General features: G+C 36.5%; 1 protein-coding gene across 4 annotated transcripts in view; it reads left to right on the forward strand.

Moving 5' to 3' along the window:
- Nucleotides 1-19195, forward strand: part of HERC4 (HECT and RLD domain containing E3 ubiquitin protein ligase 4) — a 91386-nt gene that overhangs the window by 46604 nt on the left and 25587 nt on the right. For all 4 annotated transcript variants that reach the window (XM_084904247.1, XM_084904249.1, XM_084904248.1 and 1 more), the window contains 6 exons: nucleotides 5026-5102; nucleotides 5883-6007; nucleotides 7277-7336; nucleotides 7444-7555; nucleotides 8722-8911; nucleotides 10788-10960. In XM_084904247.1, coding sequence (XP_084760373.1) covers nucleotides 5026-5102; nucleotides 5883-6007; nucleotides 7277-7336; nucleotides 7444-7555; nucleotides 8722-8911; nucleotides 10788-10960 — 737 coding nt within the window. The remainder of the gene's footprint in view (nucleotides 1-5025; nucleotides 5103-5882; nucleotides 6008-7276; nucleotides 7337-7443; nucleotides 7556-8721; nucleotides 8912-10787; nucleotides 10961-19195) is intronic.

Consider the following 19195-nt stretch of genomic DNA (forward strand, 5'->3'; position numbering starts at 1 on the left):
AGCGTATTTTTAAGTATATTCATATTGTTTTGCAGCCATTCTCAAACTTCTTTCATCTCTTAAAACTAAAACTCATTCATTAAACACTCTCCCCATTTACTCCTCCCACCAGATGACATCCACAATATTCAGCATTCTGTCTGTAAGAATTTGACTTGATCTGGGTACCTTGGATGAGTGTAACCATGTAGTATTTGTCTTTTTGTGACTGGATTATTTAATAAATTTAGCATAATCTCCTTAAGGTTTGTCCATGTGGCAGCACATGTCAGAATATTCTTCTTAAGGCTGCGTAACACTTTATTATATGTCTGTGCCACATTGTATCCACTCGTGCACTGATGGGCAGTGGGATTGTTTCCACCGTTTGATTATTGCGAATACTGCTGCCACAAACATGGGTATTACAAATATCTCTTTGAGACCCTGCTTTCAATTCTTTTAGGTATATATAGGATTTTAAAATTGTTAACATTTTCTATTTTTTTGGAATCTATATTTATAAAAACCTAAGTGACCGAATGACTGGCTGGTAGCTATGACATACACCACCAGAGGGCAGAATATATTGTCTATTTAAAATATTAAAATTTAAAAATTTGCTTTATATCCCTAGTGCTTTAGCCAAATATATAATTTATTTATTTTTATTTTCTATTCTTTCAATAGACCTAGCTATTTTTCATTGTTATTAATTAACTAGAGGTCCAGTGCATGAATTGGTGCACAGGTGAGCTCCTCCTCCTCCTCCTCCTGCTCCCCACAAGTCAGGGCCGATTGGGCCGGGTGGTTGGTGGGCTGGCCCCGCCCCTTGGTCGAACTCCCTGTTGAGGGGACAATTTGCGTATTACCTTTTTATTATATAGTTTTCCTTAAAGAATTTGAAAATTAAGGGCTATTTATTTATTTGATATGCTACAGCCAAAATGTCCTTGCACACATCTTCTATATATATATATATATATATATATATATATATATATATATATATATATATATATATATAAAAGCGTAAGTGACTGTTACTAGTGGTTGCTGTGACATGCACTGCCACCAGGGGACAGATACTCAATGCAGGAGCTGTCCCCTGGTGGTCAGTGAGCTACCACAGCCAACCTCCCATGACTGACCAATCTCCCGTGGTCCCTTCCTGCAGCCAAGCCAGCCCCAATCAACCTCGATCAGCCCCTATTGCCTGCCAGGCCGAGGGACCTCACCTGTGCATGAATTCATGCAGTAGGCCTCTAGTATATAATAAAAGGCTAATATGCAAATCAACCAAATGGTAGAACAACCATTTTCTATGACCAGGGAGAAGATGCACAACAAAGCAGCTGCCCCCTGGTGGTCAGAAGCATCACTCAGCCAGAAGCTGGGCTCACAGTTCATGGCTGGCGAGCACAGTGGTGGTGGCATGAACCTCTTCCACCTCCACAACAGTACTAAGGATGTCTGACTGCCTGCTTAGGCCTGCTCCCCAGAAGGAACAGGCCTAAGTCATCAGTCAGACATCCCCTAAGGGCTCCCAGACTATGAGACGGCACAGGCCAGGCTGAGGGACCCTCCCCCATCCCTTTACTGTACACAAATGTCATGCACCAGACCTCTAGTATATAAATAATTTGCCTTTTACTTACCATCATAAACTCTTCTTCAGAATTGTTGCCTTATTTTATCTCTGATTTTCTTTGGACTTTTTCTCTGAGTTGTGGAACTTGAATCTGTTGAGACTTTATTCAGTTACTAGATGCACAGTGCATGAAATTTGTTCCCAGGGTTTGGGGGCCCTCAGCTTGGTCTGCACCCTCTCCAATCCAGTACCACAGGGATCAGGCCTAAACCAGCAGTCGGACATCCCTCACGCAATCTGGGATGCTGGCTGCTAACCACTCATCTGCCTGCCTGCCTGCCTGCTTGATTGCTTCTAACTGCCCTCCCCTGCCGGCCTGATCATCCCTAACTGCTTTTCCCTGCCGGTCTGATCGCCCCTAACTACCCTCCCCTGCTGGCCTGATCTCCCCTAACCACTTCTGCCTCAGCCCCCGCCACCATGGCTTTGTCTGGAAGGAGGACTGGACAACTGGAAGATGTCCGGTTTACCTGGTCTAATTAGCATATTATCATTTTATTAGTACAGCTGAGCATACTATGAAAAGGTCCATAACTTTTTATTATGAATAACCTTGAAGATTCTTGTTTGTTTGTTTGTTGTTTTTGGTAACTAAAAGGCTATCTCAGTTATGCTTCTATTTTGCAAAGTTCAAGATGTGATACTCTTTTCTTTTTGTTTGATTTTTATATATAGAATATGGCTTTATTTCTTCCAGTTACTTATGTTTGGAATACACATTTATTTTAGTACCCTGTTTCCCCAAAAATAAGACAGTGTATTTTAATTTTTTCTCCCAAAGTTGCGCTAGGTCTTATTTTCAGGGGATGTCTTATCTTTCCATGCGCTAGGTCTTATTTTCGGAGGATGTTTTATTTTCAGGGAAACATGGTAGTAGTGTTCTTTTTCTTGTGTCCTCAGCAGCATATTGGCATTTTATCGTATCAGTTTCTTCCATAAAGGGTACTAATAAACGAATAAGAATTTTGTATTTTGAAGCAGAATGGCTATTGTAAAGAATCATGTATTTCAGTTTATATAACTTAGTCAATTAGGAATGCATATTACTACCTTGGAATTATTTGTATTAAAATGAGGAAGGAGATGGAGTTTTAAAATTAGTTATTTTGTTACAATTTTGTTTCATCAAAAAAATATTGGTTCACAGTAGCCAACATCGATCAGTTCAAGTGTCCATCTACAGATGAATGAATGAAAAATGTAATGTGTACATGTAATCAAATAGTAGTCAGTCATAAAAGAATGAAAATTTTGGTCTATGCAACAACATGAACCTTGAAAACATGTTAAGATACAAAAGGATACAAATTATCATGTTAAGATACAAAAGATACAAATAATCATGATTCCTCCTATATGAGGTACCTAAACAGTGAAATTTATAAAAACAGAAAATAGTATAGAGGTTACCAGGGGAAGAGGAGAATGAAGAGTTATTGTTTAAAAGGGTACAGAATGTCTAGGATGATAAAAAAAAAAAAAAAACACACATTTTGGAGATGAACTATGATGGTAGTTGCACATGATTTTAAGTGTGCTTAATGCTGCTGAATTGTACACTTTATTTATTTATTTATTTATAATATATTTTATTGATTTTTTTTACAGAGAGGAAGGGAGAGGGCTAGAGAACTAGAAACGTTGATGAGAGAGAAACATCGACCAGCTGCCTTCTGAATCCCTCCCAACACTGGGGATGTGCCTGCAACCAATGCACATGCCCTTGACCGGAATCGAACCCAGCACCTTTCAGTCCACAGACCAACGCTCTGTCCACTGAGTCAAACCGGTTTCAGCTGGATTGTACACTTTAAAATAGTTAAAATGGGTCCTTGGACTGAAGGGTCACAGATTCGATTCCCTTCAAGGGCACATACCTTGGTTGCAGGTGCATGCCGATAGTAACCAATAGATGTTCCCACTTCAGTGTTTCTCTCTCCCTTCCTTTCACTCTCTCTAAAAATCAATGGGAGGAATATCCTTGGGTGAGGATTAACAAAAAATAAAAAAATTTTAAAAATAAATACATAAAATAGTTAAAATGATAAATTTTATTATGTACCTTTTACAACACTATATATACTATATACTATTGTATGATACATATACAGGGTGGGGCAAAAGTAGATTTACACTTGTGAGTACACCAAACAGTGTATTCTTCTATTGTTATTTATTAATTATTGTAGTTTTCATATAACTGAGCCTACTTTTGCCTCACCCTGTATAATGGTTGATAATTATTTGCACTATACTGAAGGTGTGACATACACACTAGTTAAATGTGAATTTAATTTACTCAACTCCTCCATAGGTGAAGTCTGTAGCCCTAGGGTAAATCACATTGTTAACATAACTTAATCTGGTGTGGCCTTAAGGACATAGATAACACTTTTTGATAGATATTCCAAGGACTTCCAGGTAGTTCCTTAAAGCTGGCCAAAGGGGTAATGTTTGGACACCTGTATTAGTTTGCTAGGGCTGCTATAACAAAATAAGAACTGAGTGGCTTGAACAACACAAAATGTATTGACTCACAGTTCTGGAGGCTAGAAATCCAAGATCAAGGGATTGGCAGGATTGCTTTCTTCTGAGGGCTATAATGGAAAATCTGTTCCATATATCTCTTCTGGCTTCTAGGAGTTTGCTGGCAGTCTTTGGCATTCCTTGCTTAGTAGATTTCTGCCTTTATTTTCACATGGCATTCTTTCTGGGTGCATATCTAGGTCCCAATTTTCCTTTTTTATAAGGACTCCAGTCATCTTGTATTAGGAGCCTATCGTATTTCACTATGACTTCAACTAATTATATATGACATCAATGTTTTTCTCTCTCATCCCACTTTACCGCACTATCTTAAAAAAGAAAAGAAAATGAAAGAAAAAAAGATATAGACTAGAAAACACCATTTTTGTGTGCAGGCCAGAAGAAAGACTTCTTTTTTTTTTTTTTTTAAATATATATTTTATTGATTTTGTACAGAGAGGAAGGAAGAGAGATAGAGAGTTAGAAACATTGATGAGAGAGAGTCATCGATCAGCTGCCTCTTGCACACCCCCTACTGGGGATATGCCCGCAATCAAGGTACATGCCCTTGACCGGAATCGAACCTGGGACCTTTCAGTCCCCAAGCCGACGCTCTATCCGTTGAGCCAAACCAGTTTCGGCAAGACTTCTAAACTTACTAAATGCTGCTTATAATTGTGGGATCATTTAATGTTTGTACTTGGTCAGTCTCATTTCCATAGCAATTAGAATATTCCCATATATTTTATATCGTTGGGTCCATGAATGGGAGGATGATTAAGAGAAAATTGAGTAGCCTATTTGATGCTTTGAAAAATGTGATATAAATCTTGATTTTTTTTTTTTCTTTTTTACATTTTTTATCACAGACTCTGAAGAATCTTTCTGTGTAAAAAGAATTTTCTCAGGTGGTGATCAGAGCTTTTCACATTACTCTAATCCCCAGGTAATAGTAGTCATAAATAATTACTAAATTCAAATAAATTTGAGGAAATTTTTCAACCAATAAATGTTCTTTATATTTTATAAAGTAACTAGAGGCCCAGTGCACGAAATTCGTACACGAGGGTGGGTGTATGTGTCCCTCAGCTCAGCCTGCACCCTCTCCAATCTGGGACATCCCTCTCACAATCCAGGACTGCTGGCTCCTAACTCCTCACCTGCCTGCCTGCCTGATCACCCCCTAACCACTCCCCTGCCAGCCTGATCGACGCCTCACTGCTTCCCTGCAGGCCTGGTCACCCCTAACTGCCCTCTTCTACTGGCCTGGTCACTCCCTCCTGCCCTCCCCTGCAGGCCTTGTTGTTCCCAACTGCCCTCTGTCAACTCAGTTACTCCCAAGTGCCCTCCCCTGCAGGCCTGGGTCCCCCCCAGCTGCCCTCCCCTGCAGGCTTGGGTTCCCCCAACTGCCCTTCCCTGCTGACCTGATAGCCCACTACTGCCCTCCCCTGCTGGCCATCTTGTGGTGGCCATATGTGTATTGGAGTGATGATCAATTTCCATATTACTCTTTTATTAGATAGGATTGCCTTACATTTTTCCCCCCTCAAGTTTACAAAATTTTGCTGATTCATTTAAGAAGTTTTTGTTTCAGATATTTAGTAGATATTTACTTCTGTTTTTTAAAAAGCCAAATACTATACATACTATATTTGATTATATATCTAGGTTTAAATTATATGTAATATCTCTTCCCTCTGACTAATCTGCTTGTTTTAAAATGTAGAATGGTGGGCCACCAGATGACTTTAGATGTCCTGATCCTTCAAAGCAGATCTGGACTGTGAGTGAAGGTCTGATTCAAAAATGGCTGAGCTACCCCTCTGGAAGATTTCCTGTGGAGATAGCCAAGTAAGAAATACATTTTACCTGCACAGCACAAAATCCCAACTTGATGGTATAGCAAACCTGTACTTAGGAGTTTTTATTTAAGTAAATATTTTGTTAAATATCACTTACTGAATTGTATAGAAAAGATAAAATGCCTAGAACTTCTAGAATAACGGGTATCTTAAGAGATCCTTCTTTTAGATTTATGTTAGAATTCTTTCATATACATAATGATACATGAAATGCCTTTATTTTTTATTTAAAAAATTTTTTTTAATTTTAATTAAAAAAAATATATTTTATTGATTTTTTACAGAGAGGAAGAGAGAGGGATAGAGAGTTAGAAACATCCATGAGAGAGGAATATCGATCAGCTGCCTCTTGCACACCCCCTACTGGGTATGTACCTGCAACCAAGGTATATGTCCTTGACCGGAATCGAACCAGGGATCTTTCAGTCCACAGGCCTATACTCTATCCACTGAGCCAAACCGGTTTTGGCTAAATTTCTTTATTGATTAAGTATCACATATTTGTCCTCATCTCCCCATCCCCATCCCCGACCCCCGTGTTGTCCTTGACCGCTGGTTAGGCTTATATGCATGCACACAAATCTTTGATCTCTCCCCTTTATCCCCACCCTCCCCTACAGTCCCTCTGAGGTCCAACAGTCTGATCCATGCCTCCTTGTCTCTGGGTCAGTTCTTATTCATCAGTCTATGTTGTTCATCATTTCCCCTAGATGAGTGAGATCATGTCCTACTGCAAAATGTGCAATGCCTTTGAATATTAAATGTAGCCACTTTAGGATTAGGATTGAGATGTTTCTTATAGCTTCCTAGTGGTCACTGTCTTAACTTTTATACTCCCAGGAAGATTTGAGTATTACTTTCTTGAATATTTTGCTTATAGATGAACTTATTTAACTTAAAGTTTTTCTAATTGTAGGTTGTGTAGGCTTCCAAAATAATAACATCCCAGATTACATTTACCAGACTGTGAAATTAAGAAAATTAAATGTGCATGTTTTCACTTAAAAATTTATTTGAAAAACATCAGATGTGTTAATGAGTCAGATGAAAGTAATATTTGAAAAACTCAGGGATATATAGTAATATCTTTATCAAGTATTATTTAATCAATCTTTAATTTATAAAATCTAAGATTCTAATTAAGTGTTGATGAGAAGAATGCTTGTAGAATTAAATAATCAATTAAACATTTATTTTAATTTTTATTAAAGAAAGGCAAACAGATTTTTCATTTTGTGATTTTTAAATTCCTTTTTAGTGAAATAGATGGAACATTTTCTTCTTCTGGTTGTCTAAATGGAAGTTTTTTAGCTGTTAGGTAAGTGGCAATTCTTTGATATACTGAATTTTTAAAGTTTATTATATTAAATAAGTGAAATAATTTTAAAGTTTTATTTTATTATTTTCTCTCTCTTTTTTTAATAGCAATGATGATCACTATAGAACAGGTACCAGATTCTCAGGGGTTGATATGAATGCTGCTAGGCTTTTATTCCACAAACTTATACAACCTGATTATCCTCAGATAGCTCAGCAGGTTTGTTTTTTTTAATTGCCTCCTGTTGTATTATGTAACCTGTTGAGTGTTTTATTCCATGTTACTATATGTTTATAGCCTAATTTACTTTAGTTTCAGACTCTTCATTATGGTGCCCTTTGTATGGTTTTATTAAATACAGTCAAACCTCGGTTCTCAAATTGTTCTCAAGCAATTCATTCTCCAAGTTGTTCCCTGAAAAAAATGTCCTGGTTGTTGAACAAAACTTCCCTTCTTGACAAAAAGCATCTCTCAGGCTACAAAGGAGAGCATGCAAGTCAGTTTACCAGCTACCATCTCGTTAACATTTTAGGAAGTTGTGCTGTGAACATTTTTGTTTTTGTTTGTTTTTGCATTTGTCACTGGTGAAATGGGCAGTTAGTACAATTTTAAAACATAAAGAGGCCATCAAGAATACTAGTGTTGCTAAGAATGTGAAAGAAACAATGATCACAGGCAATTGAATAGGTTAAAAAAGCACACACAAAAAAAACTGTTGCTGGTTTAGATAAAGGGAAAGCAGTCAGCCAGTGACAGAATTTCAGAGGCATTGATACATGAAAAAGTAAAGATGCTGCAGGCTGACTTCCTAAAGGACACCCCTGGAACAAGAGCTGAAAGTGATTCCTTTAAGGATAGGAGAGGTTGTTTTGGTAAATTTAAGAAAAGAGTGTTAAGTTTATAGATTGACCAGGGCTTTAGACATATACTCCATCTAAGAAAGGTTAAAACAGGGTATCTGGAATGAATTCATTTTGGTTTTCAAATAAATCATTTTTTAAGAGCCTTCCAGAATGAATAAGTTCAAGAACCGAGGTTCCACTGTATATAAATATAATAATTCATTACACATTAAAATATTTGTATTTTAGTTGTCAAATATCTGTAAATCTTTTCAGACATCTGGCACAGACCCTTAATTGCTCAATATTGCCATGTTGTTTAAGTCATTATATAATTGTAGAAAGAGAATTTAAATGAAACTAGCATACAAGAATTCTTTTAATTTTTATTGTGCTCCAAAGTACATTTACTCAGTCATTGCCAGACTTTTTTCTTTCACTATTTCATGTTTGCTGTAGTATAAGATTATCTTTCTGTTTTTATATTTCTGGAAAGTACATTTATTTTAAATGAAGTAGGTTTTACTTTTTGTCAAAATATAGGTGGCAGCTAGTTTGGAAAAGAATCTGATTCCTAAACTGACTAGCTCCTTGCCTGATGTTGAAGCATTGAGGTTTTATCTTACTCTACCAGAATGTCCCCTGATGAGTGATTCCAACAATTTTACAACAATAGCAATTCCCTTTGGTACAGCTCTTGTGAACTTAGAAAAGGCACCACTGAAAGTACTTGGTAAGAATTTAAATTTTTTTTTCTTTTATAACTTTTTCTTTTTAAATGAAAATGCTCCAAACTTCTTATTTATTGTATTGCTCTTTGAAAATTTTCTACCTTGCTTATTTGACATTGTCTAAGGGAAAAATAAACCTGTTTTTTCTAGTCATTGATGCTAGTTGTTGAAAGTATTAACATTTTTATCAAACACAGTGGCAGAGACTGCATCAAGAAAGATAAAAGTTGTTTTTCATATTCCCATCTTCTCCAGAGTGATCTTGCTATTAAAAGAAGTAAAGGAGAAGGAACAATTAAAACTGAACAAACATGGTATTAAATTCTCCTTGAACTCTGTTAACCCTTTGCATTCTTTCCCTCACTTGCTAGTTTTTTTGTTTGTTCGTTTGTTTTTTAAGGGTATTCCATGTCTTCAGAATGAAGTGTTTTTGTTTTTGTTTTTAATATGTTTTTATTGATTTCAGAGAGGAAGGGAGAGGGAAAGAGAGATAGAAACATCAATGATGAAAGAGATTCACCTATTGGCAACCTCCTGCTTGTCCCCCACTGGGGATCAAGCCTGCAACCGAGGCATGTCCCTTTGACCAGTATCGAACCCAGGACCCTGCAGTCTGCAGGCCAGTGCTCCGTCCACGGAACCAAACCAGCCAGGGCTCACTTGCTAGTTTCTTGATGTTTGATTTATTTCTCTGCATGTAAATGAGATTCTACTGCTTATTTGATCTTATGGTTCTCTTTCCCTTTGCTCTCATTTTTTTTGCCTAAATTTTTCTAATTTTTTTTTTAAATGTGTTTTTATTGATTTCAGATAGAGGGAGGGAGAGATAGAAACATCATTGTTTAGAGAAAATCAATGCTCTGCTGCCTCTTACACACCCCCTACTGGGGATCCGCCCTGCAACCTGGGCATGTAACTTGACTGGGTATTGAACTGTGACCTCTTGGTTCATGAGTTGATGCTCATCCACTGAGCAACACCGGCCAGCCAATTTTTCTTATCTTAATTTTTCTAATTGTAAAGATTTCATCTGTATCTCCAGGCTGTTATAATTTTTTTTGCTACAGTTAACCCAGTGCTTTCCTTCCTAAATAATATTTGTTGGTATGGGAAGCTGAGATATATGAAAGTAATAAAACCAGTACAATATTTTATAGGCTGAAGATGAGCAGTGGAAGCAACAAGTAAGGGATAGAATTTTGGAATCCTAGGGAATTAACTAGTTATCGAAGAGAGAAGCAAGGACTTACAAGTAGAATATCATTTGTTTTGTCAGAAGTTTTTGTATTCCTTCTGTCTGCCTCTTCAACAAATAGTGAATGTGGGAAATGACAGACATTTTTTATTGTTCATCTCCTGTATTTGATTTTCTGGAGCACCTTGCCTTTTAAAGGTGGTGTTTCACAATATTTCAACTTTGTGTTGAGAGAGAAAGCTTGGAAAGATCCTTAAATATTGGAGCAGGACAGTTCTAAAGTGTTTTATTTAAAAATTAAAATTCTAATTTCCAAAGCATTTTTTAATAATAACTGGTTTTAATATTAGGTATAATAGGAAACCATAATTGTAGCTTTATTTTTACTTTTATTTTCTTTTTATTGGATGATACTGGTTAACAAAATTATACAGGCTTCAGGTGCATTATTCAACAACTCATCATCTGTATATTTTTGCTTTAGAGAGCTTTTAGAACAGTATTTTTTAACTTGAGGGTGAGGTGAGATCAATAAACCCTCGAAATGTTACATAAAATACTGTGTCATGCGTATTTTCCTGTAATTTTCAAAGAGCCGCTGCTTTAGAAGAAAAGTTGGTATTATTTTGAAAATCATGATTCTTTAAGTTTATTTTATTTGTGTGTTCACCTTTCAATAACAGAAAACTGGTGGTCATTACTTGAACCTCCACTATTCCTCAAGATTGTGGAACTTTTTAAGGAAGTTGTGGTACATCTTTTGAAACTCTACAAGATTGGCATTCCCCCTACTGAAAGAAGAATTTTCAACAGTTTTCTTCATACTGCATTAAAGGTTTTAGAAATATTACATAGGGTATGTCCAATTGTTTACTTTCCTTTCCCCATTGCTACTAACAGATTGATGATGCTTAATTTAACATTAATATATTACAGATTTAGATTAGCATAAAAGATACATAATAGAATTTGAAAAGGTTACTTAACTTTTTCTTTAAAAGATTTGATACATCTGTATTTTGGAGCTTTGGTCTTATTTGACTGTTACAGATAGCTATGGATAACTTGTCTGTAGTTGGGCAGACCAATAGCATATTAGTGAATTAGAATTCTCTTTATATATTCTTGTGAAGAACATAATTTGTTAGTTTAAATTAATGTTTTTTGTTATTTATAGGTGGTTGTCATATAAAGGAGACTGAATCCTAGTTGTGATTATGTGAATCAAAACTCATATTTTTTTACTGTTGGGTACTGATGGCTTCAGTTAAAGTAAAACTTCATTAGAAACAAATGACTAACTTGAAATTGGAATTATATACAATTCATTAATTTCCCTATTATTCTTTCCTGCCCTTCCTCTCAGTATGAGAAATAGTACCCTTTATACTTGTAGCAGTTCAAAGTTATATGAAGAAGTAGTCTCAGCTGTTTCATTAAAGATGGATTTGAGACATCCTTGGTAGCTGGTAGGTATATATCTGTTATGCCATTTGGTATTCTTGAGATGCTATTTTCTTTTCAGGAGACATGATCTAAGGGAGAAGCTTATGCTTGTAGCCTTACAAGTGACTAAAAATCTCATATAAACCTTTACTCTTTAGTTTCCTCCCATTAACAACTTCAATGTTTTCAGACCCTTCTTACCTAGTACCAAGGTGAACAATGAGAGAATAAAAAAGATAGTCCTTCTGTTCTCTGTAAGAAAGAACCCTAATGGAGCATTTATTATTATTTTTTTATTCTTTTAGGTAAAGTTCCTGATTATTTTCTAAATGACTCGACTTTTTGAAATTACTCTTTTATATTTAGAATGTCCAAGATTTCTTGGGGGATGGGGGGGTGGTCTTTTCTCTTCACTTTATAATCAAAGAAATGATGGCCATTTCTTTTCCTGAAAATAATCATTTTTATGTTTGCCCTTCCCAGAACAAGCCTTTCTTATAGCACTTTAGGGTTAACTGGATTCTGCATTAATCTATTAAGAAAATTCTCTGACTTCATGGGATGAGCCTCTATTTTCTATATACTTTTTGTTTAGGATTCAAGGGATTAATTAGATTTTTTTCTTTCCTCTGGACTCTCTTTTTCTACTCCAGGGAACCGTTTTTATCAGCCAGACCTGATTTCCAAATATTTATCCTTTTTCCTATGCCTCTTTCTTCTTAGTACTTATCTTTTTTTACCCCTTGATATAGATATAGATATGGTTGCTTCAGCTGTGTCTTTTACCACAAGGAAAAGGAAGGAGAGCGGAATAGGAAGGAATTGAATCTTTTGCGTTTCATAATTACAGACAGAATTTAAGCAAATAACTTATCATCTAAGCTCAGAAGCCCCAGTTTCTACTGAAGACGAATTTTACAGGATTTCATCTCCAGAGACCTTTCATTGGAGCCATGCTAGAGACTATTGTAGAATCCTAATTTTTTCTAGCTGAAAGGGAAGACAAACTCATCTAACAATGGCCAAGATTAGACTGCTTTGTATATAATACTAGAGGTCCCGGTGACTGAAATTTGTGCACCTGTAGGGTCAGTAGGCCTGGCCTGCGATCAGGGACAATCTTCCCCAGCTATCAGCAGCCGGCCCCACCCCCCACCGCTGCCATTGGTGGCCTTTTGTATGGGGGACCCCTCTTGCACCTGCCGTGGCCTGGCATCACCCATGTCTGCTGCCACCCACCTCTGGTTTCCTGTTCCCTGTTGGGCGATCAGAACCTGCTGGCCAGGGGGAGGAACCAAGAGGTTGGCTGGCAGGCCTCGATTGGGCGATTGGGGCCTATGGGCTGGGGGCAGCTCCTGCTTTGAACTTCTGCCACCTGGTGGTCAGTGCGCATTATACCCACCTGTCTGTCCGCCATCCAGTCGATTTGCATATTACGCTTATAGATATAGATATAGATAGATATAATTGATTTTAGAGAGGGAGGGAGGGACAGAGAAAGAGAGAAACATCAATGATGAGAGAGAAACACTGATTGGTTGCCTCCTACATCGGAGAACGCAACCTGGGCATGTGCCCTGACCTGGAATTGAACTATGACCTTCTGGTTCATAGGTCAATGCTCAACCACCTAGCCACGTAAACCAGGTAGAATATCATTTGGGTATTAATTCATGTGAGCACATTTTATTTATTCCTTATTTAACTTTTTAAACTTTGGTTGATATTTTGCCCCTTATTCTGAATGTCAAAGGTCATAAACCAGTAAGTAGCAGAGTTGAAATACAAATCCAAGCTTTTGCTTCTTCTAATGTATTTCTGTATTGGCAGATATAGTAATATAATATGTTTAACAGGTGGGTTGCTTTTATTTTTATTTATTTTTTATATACTCACCTGAGGTGTGTTTTTATTGATTTGAGAGAGAGAGAAGAAAAACAGGATTGGTTGCCTCCTTTACACACCTTGGGAATCAACCTGGGTATGTGCCCTAACTGGGAATTGAACTAGTAGTGACTTTTTGGTATACTGGACAATGCTCTAACAGACTGAGCCATGTGCCCAGGGTAAGGATTTTGCTTTTATTTTATGCCCCTAGATCTAGTGGTTCATCTTTCCATGTTAGCTGATGATAGTATTATATTGTTAAAAAAAAAACCAAAAAAACCCCAAAAGAACAAAACATATTTCTTCCCTAACTGGTTTTGCTCAGTGGATAGAGTGTCAGCCTGCAGACTGAAAGGTCCCAGGTTCGATTTTAGTCAAGGGCATATACCTTGATTGCGGGTACATCCTCAGTAGGAGGTGTGCAGAAGGCAGCTGATTGATATTTCTCTCTCATTGATGTTTCTAACTCACTATCCTTCTCCTTTCCTCTCTGTAAAAATCAATAAAATATATATTTTAAAAAAGACAATATTCTAACTCTATTTGTGCTTCTTCCTGGCCTCTATAATTTTGAACAAGTCTTTTTCTTTATCACATGAAATGGAGAATTATCTTATCAAATAAAGATTAAAATACTGGCCTAGTAGTTTTCCAGGTTTGGTGTATTAAGTCACACAACATACGGAATTATTATACCTTTATATGGCAGTGATTTTTTTTTTTTTTTTTATCACCAGTACCTCCATTTGACTTGATTCATTGGGTTGTGTGGAAACTAAGTACTTGTTTGAAATTATTACATACTCAAAAGCAGAATGATAATGTTATCAATTTCTTAAGCATCTTTTACTGGGAGTTCTTAGAGTAGTCACTTGTCTTTCTTCTACCCCCTACTTTGAAGGAGACTTTCCTTGGTCCTAATCTCCCATAAATGGATACTCATGGAAATTAACTATTGGGGATGTTTCGTTTTCATCTTTAGTGAAAACCAAGGTGCTTATCAGAAACTTATTTTTCAAAAACACCTTAAGGCTGATAACTGTATATATCTATTTTTTCTGCTCCATGGTTAATAATTAGAAGTTTCCTCAAATCGTTTCCTCCTTTACCTAATCCTAGATCAAGATTAGGAACTAAAGAACTAGACTCTGTGTTTCCTAATCATTTTGTTCCTCCCTTAAGTCATGTCCTTTGGAATGCTTTTGATTCAAAAATTATATCTGGTTCTCCAAATGGCATAAGAAAGATAGTTTTATTATCTGCTGTTAGGAATGAATGCATTACCAGATGAATGAGTTTACTGGCAAGTAATTGGGTTATTTAGTAGTTTCTGAGTTTTTATACAGAAAATTATAGATACTGATATTCTTAATGAAAGGACTTAACTTGGCTTATCTAGTCTATCTTGCTAATCTTCTAAAATCAATGATTTAAAAAGAATTCTTTTTGCAGTAAACCCTAAGATAAATGAAACAGATAAGACACACATCTCTATTTACTATATACCACCTTTGAAGAAAGGTTTATAAGTCAGAATGCTCAGCTGTAATTAAAATGTGAAATAAAAGTGTTGTGATCAAATATAATTTTATTTTGTCTATTTCAGGCAGTATACTGAATGTACAGGTTGATTTTTTACAAATATTTATTAAGTGCCTACTATGTGCTTTTCATTGTATTAGATGTTAGGGTTGAGGTGATAAGGAAAAGATGTGATTTCTGCCCTTTTTAAATTATAAACTTAGAGCAGTTTATTTTTGTACCAAAAATATTCTTTACATCACTGCTTTTTATAAAATGAGTTCAGTTACACTTTTTGAGTCTTGCTAGTCTTTTTCCAATTTATGAATGTAATATATTTCATTTAGGTTTATTTTCTCTCAGCAATATTTTGTAGTTTTCAGAGGTCTTCCATATCTTCTGTTACATTCTTTAATATTTTGTTTTTGATAATTTTGTATTATAATTTAATTTTTTCCCCGAGTATTTGTTGCTAGTATGAAGAAATTAAGTTCAACTTTATATATTGGCCTTATACTGTGCGACCTTGATAAATTAATTTATAAGTTTCAATAATTCTCAGATTCATTGGAATTTCTTAGTACCCAATTTGTGTTATTTTCTTGCCTTATTTTATTAAGACTGAGTACAATGTTGAGTGTAAGTGGTTTCAGTCGATGTCCTTGCTTAGTTCCTAATCTTAGAAAGAAAGCATTTGACAATTAACCAATAAGTATGATGTTCAAGCTATAGAGTGTGTGTGTGTATTTAATGTTTTATTGATTTCAGAGAGAGAAAGGGAGAGGGAGAGACATAGAAACATCAGTGATGAAAGAGAATCATTTATAGGTAGCCTCTTGCAGGCCCCCCACAGGGGATTGAGCCTGCAAACCTGGTCTGACTGGCAATTGAACTGATCTCCTGTTCATGGGTTGATGTTCAATCACCGACTTATACCAGCTGGTCTGAGGAGTTTTTATTTTTAAGGTAGGCTTTATCTATCTGAAGAAGTTTCCATCTATTCCTGGTTTGTTGAAAGTGTTTATAATAGGTGTTCAATTTTGTTAGATGTTCTTTTTGCAACTGTTGATTGAGATGAGTAAACTTTTTTTTTTTGCTTCCCCCCCCCCCCTCGTATAATGTAATAAAATGCATTGATATTTGAATATTATACCTACCTTACATTCCTGGGATAAACTCCACTTGGGCATTACATGTTATATTTTATATATACTGTTAGATTTAATTTGCTAATACTATTTGTTGAGGATTTTATATCTGTGTTCATAAAGGATGTTGATCTGATATTTTTGGTTTCTCATACTGCCATCAGCTTTTAGTATCAGGGTTATTCTGGCTTCAAAAAATGAATTGGGGAATGATCCCTCTTTACATCTTCTGAGTTGGTTTAAGATTGGTATTATTTCTTTCTTAAACGTTAGATAGTATTAGGTGTATGGTTTATGGCTCAGGCTGTGAAAGAATTCACAACTGAGTGAAGAGATAGATGCAGAAGGGAAGTTTATTTCACTTTCTCAAAAGGAAAGGGCCAATGCTTTGCTAAACAATACAAGGGCACAACAACAAACAAATGGTGGCTTCCCCTTTTAAGGCTTCACTGTTGCTAAGCAGAAGGAAGGGAGGAGAATCTTGGGCTGAAGTTAAGCAGACATCAGGGTGGGTTGTAATTTGTTCTTCAGGAGACAGTTTGAGCAGATATCCTAGGGAGGTGTCTGATCAGCACTTTTCTTAAGCCTTGTAAAACATGCTTAGAGCAAGAGTTCAAAAGAGGCCTGTTGGAAGGGGAGGAGGGATTGGAACTTTCTATAATATTAATCATTCCTGAGTTGTAAAAACAGGGAGGAGGTGTATGCAATAATGCAGCTTGAAAGTAGCTTATCTTGTCCTTCAGTTTGAACAGAGGGGTTGTTTGGAGCTGACAGTCTTGGGATATAATTACTAAGTGCTTCTCATAAATTGTGAAAGGCTACAACAAGGGGAAAATAGGCCTTTTTTTCTATCCTAATAGAGAGCCTTGGCCCTTGTGGCTCAGTTGGATAGCATGTTATTCCTTACACCATAGGGTGGCAGGTTTTATTATGGGTCTGAACAATTTTTCTCTCTCATATTGACACCACAGCCCCCCCCCCCCCCCCCCCCTCTTTGTAAAATCAGTTTTAAAAAGTATATCCTCTGGTGAGGCGGGGGAATGTTAAACTTACCAGTGAAACCATCTTGGTCTGGAGTTTTCTTTATGGAAACTTAAAAATTTTTAACATTAAATTTTAAAAATAAAGTGTAATTTGTTTTCTGTTTCTTCAGTCAATTTTGGTAAGATATCTATGTGGTCATGTTCTTTCTTTCATTCCTGGGTAGTGATAACTTGTGGCTTCGCTCTCATTTAGTTTGGTTAGAGGCTTCTCAATTTCATTGGTCTTTTTATAAAACACATTTCCTTCACTGATTTTTCTCTAGCGTTTTTCTGTTTTCTTTCATCGATTTCTGCTCCTTATTTCCCTTTCTCTACTTGATTTTACCTTCATTTGATCATCTAAAATAATGGTTTTTAAAGCAGAGGCTTAGATCATTGATTTTTAAAAATAATTTAATGCTTTAACTTTTCTTCTATATTCTTCTTTACCAACATCCCACAAATTTTGACTTGTATTTTTATTTTTATTAAGTTCAAAATATTTTTTCTAAAGTCCCTATCTTCATGCTTCAATATCTGAATCATCTTTTGAGTCTTGACTCATGATTGATAGCTTTCCTCAAGACTTTTGTTTATTTATTTTGCCTTTTTTGTTGTTGCCTATAAAATGGTAGAGGCTGAAGTAAATAGATTAAAAATCTGTAAATGGGTGCATCTCTTCTTTGCCTGTTATTGTGGGGATTTAAATCATTCTCTTCAAGAATTAAACTGGGATTGAGATTTTAGTTTTCTGTAGTACTATCATTCATTGTACTATAAGCCTCACATTCTTCTAATGTTGCCTGATTTGTAAGATGGAGATGAAATGTCAAAGTGTTTTTCTCAGTACTTGTGCTTCAGACGGCATGCCTGCTCCTTAGAGGAGTTTCTTTCTTTATTCTTGCACCTTCTCAGTGGTAAACTGATGCTGATTGTTAATGCTTTCAACATTGGTAGAGGAGAGAGAAAAGAAAGGTTCTTTGTTGTGCTATAGCTCCCATTTTAGGTATATTATGCGTACCTGGATCTTGAGGAGGGAAATCTCTCAAAGTTTCTGCCCACCCCTATACCCCATCCCTGGCCCCTATAGCAGGGGTCCTCTAGTTCTCCTGATAGAAGATTCTGGGCTCAAGTCTGTTCCTGCCCCCCTTCCTACCAGGGATTGAGGGTTTTTCTCTCCTCCAGCAATAGGGCATGGCATTCGATTCCCTTTTCTCAGTGGCTGAAAGCTTTTGCTCTTTCTGCATGACAGAAGTATCTGGGCAGGTGTCAGGCCTTGTTCCTTTCTCACAGTAGAAGCCAATTCCATGCACCACTGAGAGGCTCTTGATTGCTATTTCCAGTCATCCTCATGGGCATTGAGGATGTATGAACGAGTGCCAACTGTCTGAAGCTCCCAGGCATTCTAGACTCTTAAGTTGTCCCATAGTCAGATATAAGCAGTTATCATTTTAGGTGATTTCTTTCTTTCTTGTATGACAGCAGTATCTCCTCCTGCGGCCCATTTCTGGCATCCTGTTTCTCTTCAGAAACTTCTCTCTATCCTTGGAATTCAGGTTACTTGGCTATCTTATGACTTTAGTCCCCTGGTGGACTCAAGAAAAACTTTGGAGCCAAAACTGGCTTGGCTCAGTGGATAGAGCCTCAGCCTGCGGACTGAGGGGTCCCAGGTTCGATTCTGGGCAAGAGCATGTAACTTGATTGCAGGCACATCCCCAGTGGGGGGAGAGTGGGTAGGAGGCAACTGATCGATGTTTCTCATTGATGTTTCTGACTCTGTGTTCCACTCTCTTCCTCTCTGTAAAAAATCAACAAAATATAAAAAAGAAAAAGAAAAACATTGGAGAATTTAGAAATGTTTTGTTTAATTGCCAATGTTCTAGGTTTTCCAAATATCTTTTTGTTTACATTTAGTTTAATTCCATTGTGGTCAGAGAACATACTTTGTATACTTTGGATTCTTCTAAATGTTTTATTAAGACTTATTTTATGGTCTATTTTAGTATCTGTTCCATGTATAATTACTGGGTGGAATGTTCTATAATGGTTGGAAATGTTTAAATCTTC

The sequence above is a fragment of the Pipistrellus hanaki genome (genome assembly GCF_964339955.1).
Source record: "Pipistrellus hanaki genome assembly, chromosome: 14".
NCBI lineage: Eukaryota > Metazoa > Chordata > Mammalia > Chiroptera > Vespertilionidae > Pipistrellus > Pipistrellus hanaki.